General features: G+C 41.4%; 1 protein-coding gene and 1 long non-coding RNA gene across 4 annotated transcripts in view; one reads left to right on the forward strand and one right to left on the reverse strand.

Moving 5' to 3' along the window:
* HS6ST2 (heparan sulfate 6-O-sulfotransferase 2) overlaps positions 1-15,329 on the reverse strand; it is a 359,670-nt gene that overhangs the window by 38,116 nt on the left and 306,225 nt on the right. The window contains exon 4 of one of the 3 annotated variants that reach the window (XM_015128210.3): positions 5,005-5,091. The exons of the other annotated variants lie outside the window; for them this stretch is intronic. Coding sequence (XP_014983696.2) covers positions 5,005-5,091 — 87 coding nt within the window. The remainder of the gene's footprint in view (positions 1-5,004; positions 5,092-15,329) is intronic. 3 annotated transcript variants of the gene reach the window in all.
* LOC144338503 (uncharacterized) lies at positions 3,542-5,720 on the forward strand. The gene is made up of 3 exons (XR_013412724.1): positions 3,542-3,628; positions 4,174-4,305; positions 5,442-5,720. It is a non-coding gene; the product is annotated as an uncharacterized LOC144338503 (long non-coding RNA).

A 15,329-nucleotide genomic window follows, 5' to 3' on the forward strand; every position in this document is an offset into this window, starting at 1 on the left:
CTGCAACCTCCACCTCCTGGGTTCAAATGATTCTCCTGCCTCAGCCTCCTGAGTAGCTGGGACTACAGGGGCATGCCACCATGCCTGGCTAATTTCTTGTATTTTTGTAGAGATGGGGTTTCACTGTGTTAGGCAGGATGGTCTCGATCTCCTGACCTCATGGTCTGCCCACCTCGGCCTCCCAAAGTGCTGGGATTACAGGTGTGAGCCACCACGCCCAGCCTTCACTTTATCTTTCTAAAGCAGAAAAGTTTTTCATTTGGCTCCTGCCAGCCAAAAGCACAGGGGTGCTGGTATGTTTAGTTTATTTATGAAGCTATGTGCTCTTGACTACTCTCATCTAGATACTACCGAATAGATAAACAGGTTCGTTCACTATGAGATACTTCTGGCAAAGACAGGTTAGAGCCGGTCTTCCTGTGGCATCTGCTACCAGAGTCAGCTCCAAGTAGATTTGTGGAGTAAGCAGGATTTGACTTGATCATCTCATATTCCCCTTCTATATACCTTCTTTTTCCCCATTTTAATATCCCTCCTTCCCCTAGCTTAATTCATTTAACCCATCACTTATAGTGCTTAATTCAACATTTACAGTATCATTTGCCAGGCACTGTGCTTGGTTGCTCTGCCCTGGCCCCATAATATCTGTGGCCTTCACTATTACTTGGAAACTGGACTTGGTCCTTGTTATTCCCTAGCCTGAGCCTATCTGAAAAACATCTCAGACTGAGAGGAGTGATCAAGTTCCATCATCATCTCAACTTTGGAAAATTTAATTTTTAAATGGATGCCTCCGAATGTCATACATAGATACAGATGTATGTGTGTCTGTTTATCTACCTATGTAATCTGCATCTCCTCAGCTTTGGTTGGCTGATTCGAGGGAGAATAGCTGTAGTGATATATGAGTTCTCTATTGCTTCATTGATGGAGTATATTAGAGGCTTGAGATGGCTCAACAATACTGTTGAGGAAAGGTAGCTGTCCAAATAGAACCAGAATGGTATTATTTTAGAGGAAAAAATGAAGCAGTTGAGAAGTACATGCTTTTTCCTTTCATCACCACTACTGCTACGTTTTTTTTTAAAGTAGGATGATTCTAATTTTTCCAAAGGTCTCCATTTTCACAGTACCTGGCAGAGTCCACACAAAAAGAGGGAAGAACACCTGACTGGACATCCTGAGATCTGGCTCCTGGCCTCCCTTGGTGCAATTAGATGAAGTATCTTGCTCTCTGGGAGAAGAATTGTAGCATACATTGCAGTGGAAAGATCATGGGACAAGTATCAGAAGACCAGGAGTCTAGACTGCCCTCTGCTAGTAGCTAGGTGTGTGCCTCATGGAAAGTAACTTACCTTTCTTGAGTCTCAGTGTCCTTGTGTTCAGCAAAGTAACTGGTCTCATGTAAAGTATGAAAATGTTCCAATACCAAATGAACATTATAAAGGCTCTTGGTGGCTACCACACATGCCCAGCTTTGACAGTTTAAGTGCTTTCTGGGGATAATCCAATGGGTCAGCAAATGGATTGATGGTGGTCTGCTGTGTTGGCCAGAATAACAGGTTCACATTACCAAAGAGAACCATATGTGAGGCTAAATGCAATGGTCTGGCCTGATTGGTCTGCAAAACCTGTGCTTCCTGATCTCAGTGACACAGTTCTGCACTGAATTTTTTGTTTTTCTGTCTTGTCAATTTGGCTCACTGTTGGCATAGAAGAAACTGCTTGCACCTCCCTGAAAGTCATTTCCAGGGTAGTCTGGCTCTGCTGCTCAGACATATCCCATTCCATCTGTTCTTCCCTGAAACAGAGGGCTGGCTACCCAGCTTCACATCCAGGCAATGAAATAGAGCAAGCAGAACTGATGTAACATTCAAGCTGTAGGTTTCCTAAGTGACTTAGCATGCTACACTGAATCTCAGTAGGCTCCAAATGGATTGAAAGTCGGAAAATGGTGGAATTAGACATTCCATTTTAGCTTTGACCTAATCCACAACTCCAACATTTTCTGACCAAGACACAGAGGATTCTGCCCCTCTGGAGCGACCGACTTGCATTTTCTTCCTTTGACCTAACCTTGCTACCTGAAGGGTAAATGGATAAAATTAAAGAGCTCAGGGATTGCTTCTCAGGAGCCTTTATTGATATCCCCATATAACCTATTTCCCACCCCAACCCTGGTGTCAGCTAGGACTTGTAGGACTTAAATACCACGTTGTCATCCTCTGTCCTCCCTACTAAGACTGTGAGCTGTTCGAGGGTACCTATAGTATTTTATATTTATATGGCTCCAGAGTCTAGTGCAATGGCACAAAGTAGATGCTTAATATATTTTAGTTACTACTACTATTATTATTATTGGTGCCAAAGAAGTTTTTTTACCAAAATTGTTTATTTGGGTACCTCAGGTGGGCATATCATTATCCTCTTGGAGCCTCAATTTCCTCGTGTGTGCAACAGAAATAATAGTGCCTGTTTCATGAGCTTTTGGTAGGCAAGGATTAATGAGACAAAATGTACCAAGTGCTTGGGACACAGGTTGGCCCATAACACTCAGTGAACACATATTCCTTATTTTTAGCCACGATGCATATTTGGGGCAACTTGACTTTTGCATTTTTGTTTTCTTCAAAAACAGAGAAGACTGAATTTCTTTTCAGGGAAGAAAAGAACCCTCCTTCTATCTCCTAGCCTGTGTCTGGCCTCAAAACAACATAGGAAAAGTCTTAAAAACTGCTCTATATCCTATTGTCATTAGGTCAAACAACATCAGAACATGGCATCCTCTGTGCTGGTTGTTGTGAAAATACACCATGGGGAAAAGCCTTGGGGTGGAGACATCTACCTATCCCCCCCCACCACCACACACACCAAAGCTAAGGAAATGCATAGACAGTTCAGCAGGAACTGGAAACACAGTTCTGAACTAGAACACAGTGCCTAAACATCCACAGGCACTGTTCTATAAAGTGTGAAAAATGCCCTTCACAGTCTCACCATATGCACAGAAGGTCAGTACTGCTCCCGTTGAAAATGATATCCTGAGAAGGAGAAAATGTGCAGTAATGGAAAAAAGGAAAAATCTCCTGAAAACTGATGGGAGAGGACTAAGAGAAGGAGCACAGTGCAAGAAACCCTGGCACACATATCTAGGAAGAGCATGTCGGATAACCTGTAATTTTTCACAACAAAAACAATGAAGAATTCAGAACTAGCTCAGCCTATGAGTCACTATACATGACAAGTAAAAGATGCCTAGCTCAAAATGTGCAAAGAGGGACCCTTCACCATGGCAGAAGCTTGGGATGTGTCCAAGTATGGCAAGTGAGATATAGATAATTTTTTATCTACTTAAGAATGTATTTATTCAGGTCTCCCACTGTTGAAAACCTGGGTATGGTATTAGGTATGCATTCTCTATGTCATCTTAACTCAGATTCTACCAGTTGCTCCTTTTGTAGCTCACACGGAGATTCTTCACTCAAAAAGTAAGAGAGTGAACTCCTGCAAAGTCAAAAGAAACAAGGGAAGGCCCCTTTGGAAAGGCAACAGCAAATCACAAACATCCATAATTATACATCAGGGTCTAATAGATGGAGATTGTGCCCTGTGGTTGTTGGTGTGACAGGTAGGTACAAGGTGCCCAGGTAGGGTCTGCCATTGTTGTAAGCATGGAGTTAAAAGAAGTTCTGCAATGCCATCCCTGTTAACTGAGAGTGCGTGTTAACAATGAATTGGGACTAATTTGAAAACATTCAGCTGCCTGGGAATGTGTGCATCAATTCCCTTCCATCATAATTTATACAGCATTTTGATTGTGGTGCTCAGCAATAAATAACTGAAATGAGTTCTAACTGCTTGGAGATTTAGTTTTATGCCTTTAACACCATTTTTTATATTCCGCAAGATAGCTTGCATTCAACTTTATATGCAAACCTGAAATGGTATTCAGAGGAAAATAAGGAAAAAAAGGCAGCCAATAGATCTTTTGCTTTGGGAATTGAATATAAGATCATATTCAAAGTGCAGCATTTATGGTCCAATGCAGAATACATAAAATATATGACCATTACAAATTCACCTTTCATTGCAAAGCTGTGCTCTTGTAGTGACATATCTTATTGCTAGATTAGAGGTTTTAGCATGATGAAGGCATCTTTCATCTTCTCCTAGATGCAGGCTGGGTGCTCTTTCTGGACTGTGTTTCTGCCTGTCACAATGCCCCACACCCTAGAGAGAGAGCTTACAGAGGAGTCATTCACCACAGGGCTGAAGCAACTTCCAAGGGGAAGTGTCTAATTAGAGGTATATCATCTGCATGGGATCACACTGCCTGAGTTTGTCACAATTTGCTGAAGCCAAAGGGAGAGATCAGCTGGTGTTGTCTTCTGGAATAAGCCCAAGAAAGGTCAATCTAATATCGCAAATATTCAGCCCATACAAGTTTTGGTAATACCAAGAAGACAGTTTCATGTAGGATGTGGTGCATGTTAATAACTAGGAAAAGAATATACATATCATGTAAATCAGGGATATGGTTAAAACATAAATGTACTTAAACCAGGAAATTTATGGAAAGGCTTACCAGATTCTTCTAACTCAAGTCTAAACCTCAGTGTATGGATCAAGACAGGTTTTCATGGACCTTGTAAGTCATAAATCAGTGCTGCTGCTGCTGCTTTAATTCTTCAAACTTGTAATTCAACTCTTACATTGCCCTTATGGACTTATGTCCTTGCCCTTCACAGTCAGCCCTAAGCTATCTTTCCAGAGTCATCTCCTGACTTTCCCATCCCTCTCCTCCCTCTTCCCTAGTTCTTCATGAACCCAATATTACTGACACATGCCTTGCTCGTTTCAATTCCCCAGTGATGAGCCCAGTGGGAAGCACACAGAAGACACTCCACAAATCTTTGTTGAATGAATATGAATAAATGACAAAAGGCAGACAGCACTTGACTTTTTGACAGCTATGTCAGATGTACAGAAGCACTTTTCACTTACTTCCCACTCTTAGATGTGTTCCGGGTCTTTGTGGATGACGGAGAGTTGGCGCCTGCGTTAGTGTTTGGAGAACCCCGTTTATCCTTACTATACCCACAGAAAGAATAGAAAACATATACACAACAAGGACCACAGAGACAAAAAGCAATTAGTCACTTCATTTAAAGACTTTCAAGGCCAGCCTGCATATCCCCCCACCACCCCCGGCCAATCTCTCTCTCTCTCTCCTGTCAAAGTATGATCTTATCCAGTTGTGCCCTTTAAAGGTAGAGAGTGGGAACCACTGGTCAAGTTCAAAGAAAGCTACCCTTTTGGCATTCAAAGCTTGAACTCATGAATTCCATTAATGATAGCACCACAGCCCAGGCCCCAAGGGGGCCTCTAGTTTAAAAGATATATATATATATAGTCTTTAAAATAAAATCATTTCTTTCCAGGCACTGAATTCTCTTCATTACATGTTCAGTTCTGAAGCTGCTGACTTTTAGTGAAGTATGTGGATGCCAAATGACTTCTAAAAGTCTTTGGGAGATACTATCAGATGAATTAATAATTTTCACTCATAATGTTACATGGGAAGGCCGTGAATTCAGATATTCTTTCAGAAGAAGCACCACCTGTTTCATGAGTAATTGAATTTAAATCTCCACCTTCAATAACTCCACTGCTTATGTCAAACCTTGGAAACAATTACGAAATAAATCACAAGGAAGGCCTGCTTAATCTCATCAGGTTAATAAACGCAGACGAATTAATCACCTAAAGGTAAACAAAAAGGAATAATTGATTGGAGTCTTCTTGATTACTTTATTCTATTTCCTTTATCAAACTATTTTACCATTATCTTCAGTTCAGCTGCTCTGCCTTGAAATTATTCCTTTACTTCATCTTCAGATTTCCATGGAAACCAATTCAAAGTCTTTCCCTCCACTTGACGATGTGTGGAATTATTTATCCTGATTTCATCAGGAAGATTTTTTTTTTGTTAGTAAGTTCTATGTCAGCATAACCTTTTATAAAAAGTGAAGGTAAGAAAGAAAAATATGTATCTTCATATTTAATGTGTATAATAGAACCTTCCAGTGGCAAAGAATATTACCTCAGAAAATGTCAAACAGCTTTTCAGATATTTACGAACCTTTTAAGTACCTCCAAAATAGGTGTCTGCAAGTAGCTGTATTTATATGTGGGGTGGGCTGGGGGTCACAAAAGATATTCTGCCATGCACCCATCAGCTTCAAATGACTTCATGGATATGACTGGAACAAGAGATAATCATGGGTTCCTGGTGATTGCAAAGATAATAAAATGTGTGTGGGCACGGAAAAAGGCTGATCAGGAAAAGTCAGAGAGATAGCAACTGTCCAAGCACTTAAGAGTCACCATCTACGCCGGGTGCAGTGGCTCATGTCTGTAATCCCAACATTTTGGGAAGCTGAGGCAGGTGGATCACGAGGTCAGGAGTTTGAGACCAGCCTGGCCAACATAGCAAAACCCCATCTCTACTAAAAATGCAAAAAAAAAAAAAAAAAAAAAAAAATTACCCGGGCATGGTGGCAGGCATCTGTAATCCCAGCTACTTGGGAGGCTGAGGCAGGAGAATAGCTTGAACCCGGGAGGCGGAGTTTGCAGTAAGCCAAAATCACGCGATTGCACTCCAGCCCAGGTGACAGTGTGAGACTCCGTCTCAAGAAACAAAACAAAACAAAACAAAAAACATCTAGGGGGTATGAAAAACAGCTCTTAGAAGTGGGAGATACCCTTGTGAGCTCTGGCTCTGCTGCTGGAGTGGATGGCTCTGGAGAGAGTGGACACACATTCTATCCCAGAGGAGGGGGCAGAAATCCACTGGAATGAGGTGCTCGGATTCCTGCACAGTGCAGGGATCATTACCCTGTACCACTCACAGACTCACCAGAATGTGGCCACATTCTGAGTGGGGACTGAAGAACTCACTTGGTGCTGCCTCTATCCATCCATGATGACTTCCTGGCAAATGATTCCTTAGGGACGTGAGACCAGGGATCATCCTGACTGTCCTCTTCACAAATTCAAAATTGTCTCTTCCAGAAGTTTGCCATAGCCTGATGCAAAGAATGCAATATGCTAATATGCTCTGTGTCACAAAAGTAGGTGTCAACTTCCTCACTCTTGCACCCTGGTCACTGGTCACTGAATCTTCCTCCTCCTAGCCCCTCACCTAAGCAGTAGGCAGTGGGAAACTTGGCTGGAAGCATTCAGAAACAAGGGATATTTTTGATGTGTCTCATGCACACTACTGGGCTCAGAGTAGGTGGTGATTTAAGTCATCACTAAATCACTAAGTGCTGAGTCACTAAGCTCATTCATTCACTTTTTTAAATTTATTTTTTATTTTTTTATTTTTTTTGATAAAACAACATCCTCCACTGCTAAATTTCCATGTCTGTGCTTTGGGCACTAGGGTCCTCTATAGTCTACATTATAATTGACCCTGTTTAAGCTCAATGCAGGACACAGTAGGACAACAGGGAAAGCTATCAGCTGGCAGCGACAGCCTTATTATTGTCAACTGGTGCTCTAGCAGGAGGTGGTCCTGGAGCAGTAATCCTTTAAAAGATAGGAATAAGGGCCCCTCTGACCTACAGTGCAGATATTGGGGAAATGAAAACAAAAACATTCTCAGGAATAAATCACACAGGAAAGGCATGGCACCAAGAATAGGGGTAAAATTAATCAAGTAACTGGAAATGTTTTTTCTATGCAAATAACAGATCCATTAACGGTGACGAAATGTATCTGAAAGGGGGATCGAGAAGAACTTGTGGCTAGCTTGGATCCTAGGAGCTTAATTTTGTAGATGTACTGACTGTGGTATAGAAAAGTTTACCTAACATTGACAGAAAAATCTTCATTCCTCCACCAAAATCCAGGTCAGTTAGATAAGCCTGGGCAAGATGCCACAATTCTGAAACTTTGAGAGAGAAGGAGATCAAAGCAGTGATATCAAGGACACTGCATTTTCCAGAAGGGTCCCATGAGAAATAAAGAGAAAATGCTGCAGCTGCAGACTGACTGGTAGCTTCAAAGACCTTTGGGGAAAAGACCTAAAGATTAAGATCCTGCCAAGAATTCTGGTCACTGAAACATCCCGCAATCCCAGGGATTTATAGGAATAAACCCAATCTGTTTCAAAGACATACAGATATAATTTTGGATATATGAGATTGGTGGGGGGTGGGTGCTCCTTGATTTAGAGTTCCTAACTTACATATCTGAAACAGATCTACCCCAGTGGTTGTTCTTTTGATTTGCCCATCTCTAGACTACTTGTCAGCCCTCGTCACTTTCATCTTGTCTTTGAATTGTAATCTCAAACGCTATGTCCTACAGTTTCCAAGGGTATGGATCCAGGCTTCCTCTACTTCACCTGAGTAACTATCCTTTTCTATGGATAAGCTGCTTTCCTCTCTCTAGTGCCTCACAACCAAGCCTCATTAAAGGCTTATGAAAACAATTACAGGTGACTTTCTGTTAGGAAAAGTTAATGAGTGCTAGCACTCCTTCTGTCTGGTTGGCTGTCCATCTCCATCAAGAAAACCCTTTCCCACAGGCTCCATAAACGTCTCCAGCACTACAAAAGTGAAAAAACAATTTGCAGTATTATGCACATTGTATTCAGGTGGGAAAACTGCAACTAACCCAACTCTTCAGCATTTTCAAAGTGTTTCTGATTGAATGATTTGATGCTGAAATGGTATCCAGTGTACTTAAACCAAAATGGCAATCAGACCCAATCCAATCTGAATTTTGCTGTTTGGTCAAAGGTACTTGTGGGAGAAGAACCCCATGGCTTAAAACACACCTGATTCACTTTCTTGATGGGTGGCATACAGAAACTTCTGCATCTCCTTTGTAAGCTCTTTTTGGAATTAACTCATCTCCAGATCCCTGAAAAATAGTTGTGCTGATACAACTACAATAGTACTGAAATTTTAAAAATTAATTTTCAGGGTCCCAGGAAATTGAAATTATATTTCAAAATAACAGGTTTGGCTATGATATTTATTGTCTACATATCTTTTACTAGCCATTTAGCATGTGGTGCTCGTGGTGTTGCTTATATTTTATTATTTATCTGTCTCTCTAACTCACTTTTAAATGGGTAGTCAAAAAATATTCGTTGAGTGAATAAATTAAAAAGCTGCATTTGGGCTCAATGGAAAGAAGTGTCATGATTGAGTATTAATGTCTTGCACCAGTTTGAGAGAAGGAAGTGGTGACACATGTCTCATATCTTCCATCCCTGAAGAGGAATGGTCTGGGAGAATTGGACTCCAGTCACTGAAGGTTGGTCATCATGTGTATCACAAAAAAGGTGAGCTTAGAAAGGACTCTCAAGTAAGCTTGCTTGGATGGTTGAAGAGTGCCTGTGAAATAACACATCTGTTGTATTTGTATAGTCCTTAATGTTTTCCAATGTGTGTTCTTGTGATAACTGAGATGAAACCCACCTTATTGTTGAGGGTTTGTTTCAAGTCTCTCTGAGAGAAATACTAGCTATTCTTTACTCCCTAGAGATGCCTCTTAGGCTCCTGAACACTCCCGGACTGAATAAAATGCACTTAAAACAGATAGACTCTCCCAGGGATAAAAGTTCATCTAGTCGGCCTCCCCAACAGGTGCTTAAGGCCCCTCTCCAACAGATACACCAAGTCGTCATGTTTTGAAAGGTTTTTCAATTATGATTGTTTCCCCATGAAAACCTGCTTTTCTCTTTTCTAAAAGGCTCACATTTCTGAAGTATGTTTGCCGTTGTTCTATTGTTGAGCAAGACAGCTCTTCAAATATTGATTTCCTTTAATTAAAGCTGATAATACTTCTGCATTTCATTTTTTCTATCTTGTTAGGTTATGTCCTGAGTGGTTTTCTTTGTTCCAAACTTTTTCATTTCTTTTGCCCAAGGTGTCTAAATTAGAGTCCTTGCCCCTTTCAGTAACTTATGCCCATTATCTATATTTCTGATAATCATCTGGCAAAGAAAGTTCAGTTCAGTGAGATGTACTTTTATTTAGCATCCTCTTCTAGTTCCCCTTTGCTTAACTATGGATAATAACTGAGAATTTCTGAGGGAAGGGAAAAGCTCATTTTTATTGCTATGAAGCCCAGTGTAACTATGATCTCTCAGAAGCAGCCTCATAAGTTCAAAGCATTTATTCAGGAATTCCAAGTTCTAATCCTGGCTGCCAGCAAGGCATTTAACTTCTTGCTCTCTTAGTCTTCTTATCTACAAAGCAGAGGGAATTATACTGATCAGGTAAACCATTCACAATGAAGCTCATAGTTACTCTGGAATTGCAAAAGCACTTGGAAAAGGCAGCCAGGGCACTCATGTTATCTTGCCCTCTCCCCTTCCATTAACTTTTCACTCTAGCAGCTCACCACAGGGCATCAGAGACTGCAGCAATGGGCTCATTGATTTTTGTTGCTATTTTGCTCTCTTCATCTCTTGGTACATGTTGTTTTTGCCCAGAGAGTGACAGTCACATCACTGAATGCCTCATTGGGATCCAGAAAGAACATGAGTCAGTTTCTAAATTATATTATTTTCTCATTTAAGCTGACTAATCCCATGTGTCTTTACCAACAGGGTGGACCTTAGTTACAGACTATCAGAGGCCAACAGAACTGTATCTAACAGTTGTAAGTGGTATTATACAACCGTTGCATTTGCATCTAACTCTAGGCTTCTCCATCACATCAGGGATTGAGGAGCAGAAATCATAGTTATGGAATTGGATGGTTTGGGGTAATTGAGATCTGAAATATAATGAGAGGCTGGGCTGGAATGGTGGTTATAGGGGTGGAAAGAAACTATGCCTGGCATAGCAAAAGAAAATATGACAACTTGGGGATTGACTATGTTTGGAGAATGAGAATAAACCCTAAATGAAAGTCACTGAGAAGGTTTGCAAGCTGGATGACTGAGAACAAATTTACTCTGCCAGTGAAAGAGACAGAGTAGTTGGGAGGGAGATCTGGACTAGAGGAGAAGATGACGGATTTAGTTTGGGGCCTATCGAGTTGGGGTATTGATGGACAGTGTCCCAGTAGGCAATTAGAGAGATGGAACTGGAGCTCAAGAAGAAAGACAGGGCAGATGTACGGTCATTGCTCCAAAGTGAGACGCAAAGCCATGAGATAAGCAGTGAGGCCTGATGCGACAATGATCCACTATGATTAAGGAGTGTTTCAAGAAGCATCCTATGCCAGAATCTGTTTACTTCCACCCCACTCTATGAGGATTTACAACTGTGTACAAAGACTTGTATGCCAGAGGTCCAAGTAAAAGAGTCTAAGCCAGGTAACTTAGTTATGTAGAGATCAATGCTAAGGTTAATGAGTGAAAGTGAAGGCCTCGTTCCTGGTGCAGGCCGGTGGCTTTCTTCATCCCACATACATAGCCTGCTTCTCCCCATTCTCCCAGCCCACTCAGATTGCTTACAGATGACAAGGCAAGCTGGGTGCCAAGAGATGGGTGGCAATCATTGTCAACCTATTCCTATAACAAACACCTCACCGAGTACATCCTATGCTGTTTTCACCTTGGCGTAAGAAGGACACCCTGGCAGATGAGCAAAATTGAGCTTTCTACCTTGGCTTCACTTGCAGTTCACATCTTTTCTCTTTACCACAGACTAACTGAGTACTAGGATTTATACCTCCAATAGTACTAAAATCTCCTTTGTGTTTTTTTGTTTGTTTGTTTGTTTGTTTGTTTGTTTTTAACATGATTCCCTTCCCTCTTGATTCTGTCTCTGCACGTGTCTCACTAACTGGCAACCTTTCTGGGAGTAAATCAAGGGCTTTGCCCTCGAAGAGCCAAAGTATCCCAAGCTTCCTGAGTGGAGTTTAGTGTATTAGGCCAGTTTTGAGGGACCTGTGGCCATCTCCTTTCCCATACTGAGGTAAGCTACCCTCTCTTAGCATCCTGGGTGGTACATGATGCCCAAGCTTAGTAACATCACCACAACTGGGGGCAGAGAGCAACCTGTCTGGGAGTAAATCAAGGGCTTTGCCCTTGAAGAGCTGAAGTATCCCAAGCTTCCTGAGTGGAGTTTAGTGTATTAGGCCAGTTTTGAGGGATCTGTGGCCATCACCCTTCCCATACTGAGGTAAGCTTTTGTTGCTAGCCCTGGCTCTGCAACTTCTTACCAACTGAATCCTTTAATGTCTCTGGGTCTCAGTTTCCTATTATGCCAGTCCTACTTCTTAAGGCCATTACCTAGTTTTGAAAATTATACAATGTTAACCAATTTATCCTCTCAGAAAATATTGAATGTGTTTACTCTGTAGCCTTGGGGATACCATGATGAGTGTGACAAGGTTCCTGCTGGCAGGTGGCCACAAGGCTAGTGGAGAAGGCAAGCGTTAACAGCTACATAACAATGTAAAGTACCAAGTGGAATAAACAAGTGTGAAAAAATGCTAGCGAAATAAAACAGGAAACAACTGCCTATGCTTGGGGAAGTTAGGGAAAGCAAAGGTAAACGTGAGTTTCCATTATGAAAATTAGGATTTTTGTTTTTGAAGCATTGTAAATCAGAAAAATGGGTTATGAGAATTTTCGCAAAATAGAATGAAATTATGCTTGTCCTTTGTTTGAAACAGTTCTCTCTCAACAATGGGCTCATAGACTTAATCATACATCAGATAACCTAGAGTATTTTTAAAATGCAGGTGGCGGGGATCCCCAGAGTTTCTGATTCAGCAGGTCTAGGATGAGACCTGAGAATTTACAATTCTATCAGGTTCCCAGATGATGGTAATATTTCCTGTCTATGGCCCACACTTTGAGAACTACTGCCTCACAGGAAGCATGAGACAACCACACTTGGTGGAAATTGAAAGAGAACAATCAGCCGTATCCATTGTCTCTGCTTTCCAAACAACAAAATTCAAATCTGCTGGATAAAGTTCCCCCCTGTAGGGCTTCTGAGGAGGACAGATGAGAATGCAAAGGGCTGCTGACATCTATCTCTGCAGAAGCTCCTCTTTCCTGGGGAAGTGGCAATTATTGCAAACACCACAGAGTAGAGCTCCATAGCAGGTGAGACAAAGATTGGATCTGACAGCATTAATCGAGCCCAAAGTTCTATTTACTGAAAATGATCCGGCATAATTAAAAATTCACAACTGGAGCCTAGTTGGTGAACATTATACATTAGGGAGTCCCCAGAGTAGGCCAGAAAAGTCTCAGTGAACTTTTTAGGAAAAGCCAAAGGAGTCAACTGCAATGGCAAGAATTAGCACACGGAGAACAAAGAGAAGTCAGTCAGCCTATTCACTTGGAGGTGAGATTCTGATTTTACACTACAGAATGATACAAACTAAGTGTTGGTGGAGAGGCTCATTTCCTCCTCCCTGGTGAATTACCACTTTGTTTCACTTTCTACTTAATATGTTCTTATGGGATTTTCAAGAATGTCCACTCTGCCTGCACATTACATATTAACTTCTTTAAGGACAAGGGCAAATTGTATTCACATCTGTTCACAATATCTCTGATCACACATTTGTCACATACAAGGTTTTCAGCACCTGCTGACTGAAAACCACACCTGGTAAATTTGGCTTCTAACATGTTTATTGAATTGAATTGACTGACCGACGCATACTATGTTAGAGGTTTACTAAAGGAGTCATGTGGCTTTGGCTTTTTGTTCAAATTATATGTTAAATCACACTTCATGACTAAAAAGTGACAGCCTATTACAGAAGTATTTCTTAGCTCTAGTGCCCACAGATAGGAAACTCAAGTAGAGTAAAACCAGTGAGAATTAGCAACTTTGGAGAATGGTGTTGCCATACTAACTGGAAGCAGCCCTGGTGTTGTGGAAAAAGCTTGGGCACTGAAATCAGGAAGAGCTGAGGTCACATTCTCTTTATAGCTAGAACTCGAACAAGTTGGGTCATTGAGGCAGGGTTGGTCCTACTTAACCAAGACTTCTGATTTTGACATTGGGCCATGGGGTACCCATTCTCTAGCTCCATGTTGTGCCCAAAGCCAACAGTATTCAAATACTTCCTTGTTGCTGAACTTGGCATCTTGAGTACTTTCTAGGGGGCCAAATGTCTCTAGTACCTAAAAGTGCATCTGGACCAGGTGTGGTGGCTCATGTTTGTAATCCCAGCACTTTGGGTGGCTGAGGCAGGAGAATTGTTTGCGCTCAGGAGTCCAAGACCAGCTTGGGCAACATAGTAAGACCCTGTCTCTACAAAAATAAAAACAAAATTAGCCGAATGTGGTGGCACATGCCCGTCATCCTAGCTACTTGAGAGGCTGAGTTGGGAAAATGGCTGGAGCCTGGGAAGTCAAGGCTGCAGTGAGCTGTGATTGCACCAGTGCACTCCAGACTGGGCAACAGAGCAAGACCTTGTCTCAAAAGCAAACAGTGCATCTGGCTCCTTAGAAATCAAGTAGAAGGGCCATGCCAACAAGATATTGAAAATGCCTTCCGGGGTAGTAAGGAAAGAAAAGTTCCCCCAAACTACGCGTTCATGTCTGTTAAAAACATTGACCCTTTAAACCAAAGGACTTTGTGCTTTTCTCTTCACGTTTATTTACAGGGACAGATGAAACTATTTCAATTTTTAAACTACTTAGTTATCACACATTCAGGCATCATACCTTTGTTTGAATGAATGTTATTTCTAAATAGGGTCTCCTTTGCAAATATTATCTATTCTATGATCTGTATTGGCCACTTTTAATTTTCCTTTCCAAGTGAAACCCAATTGTCAGCCTCTTTGTGTTGTGTTATGATTTGGAAAATTGAGCATTATTTTAATGTGCACGAAAACAGAAGACTAGAATTCTGACAATTTATGAAAACAAAACACATCTTTTTTATATCACCCACTAATCACTGTTAAACGCTAAGCCTTGTATAATTTAAACCAATCTACTTCTCTTGATGCACCTGAGTTTTTAATCATAGTCTGGTTAAACCCAAGATGCTTAACTGAGCCAAAGAGTGAGGCTCTTTATTGACCCCTCCCCAGACAAGGGAAAAACTCAAAGAAATATAGAGTTAGAGGAATCCTTAGAAATAGAAAAGTAAGGTCCAGAAAGAAGGGATGTATTCAAGGTAAGTATCCAAGGATGCAGCACTGACTTGACAGAACTTAGCTAGCATATAGCAAACAAGGCCATAGCCACCACGGAGTACAGAACAAGGCCAGAAGGCATGGGATCAAAGATGATGTAACATGAATTAATTGTGGCTCCATGTGCCAATATCAGCCATACAAGAAGGGTGGGCAGCCTTCTTTTGTTGTTGGGG

This window comes from Macaca mulatta, chromosome X (assembly GCF_049350105.2).
Source record: "Macaca mulatta isolate MMU2019108-1 chromosome X, T2T-MMU8v2.0, whole genome shotgun sequence".
Taxonomy (NCBI): Eukaryota; Metazoa; Chordata; class Mammalia; order Primates; family Cercopithecidae; genus Macaca; species Macaca mulatta.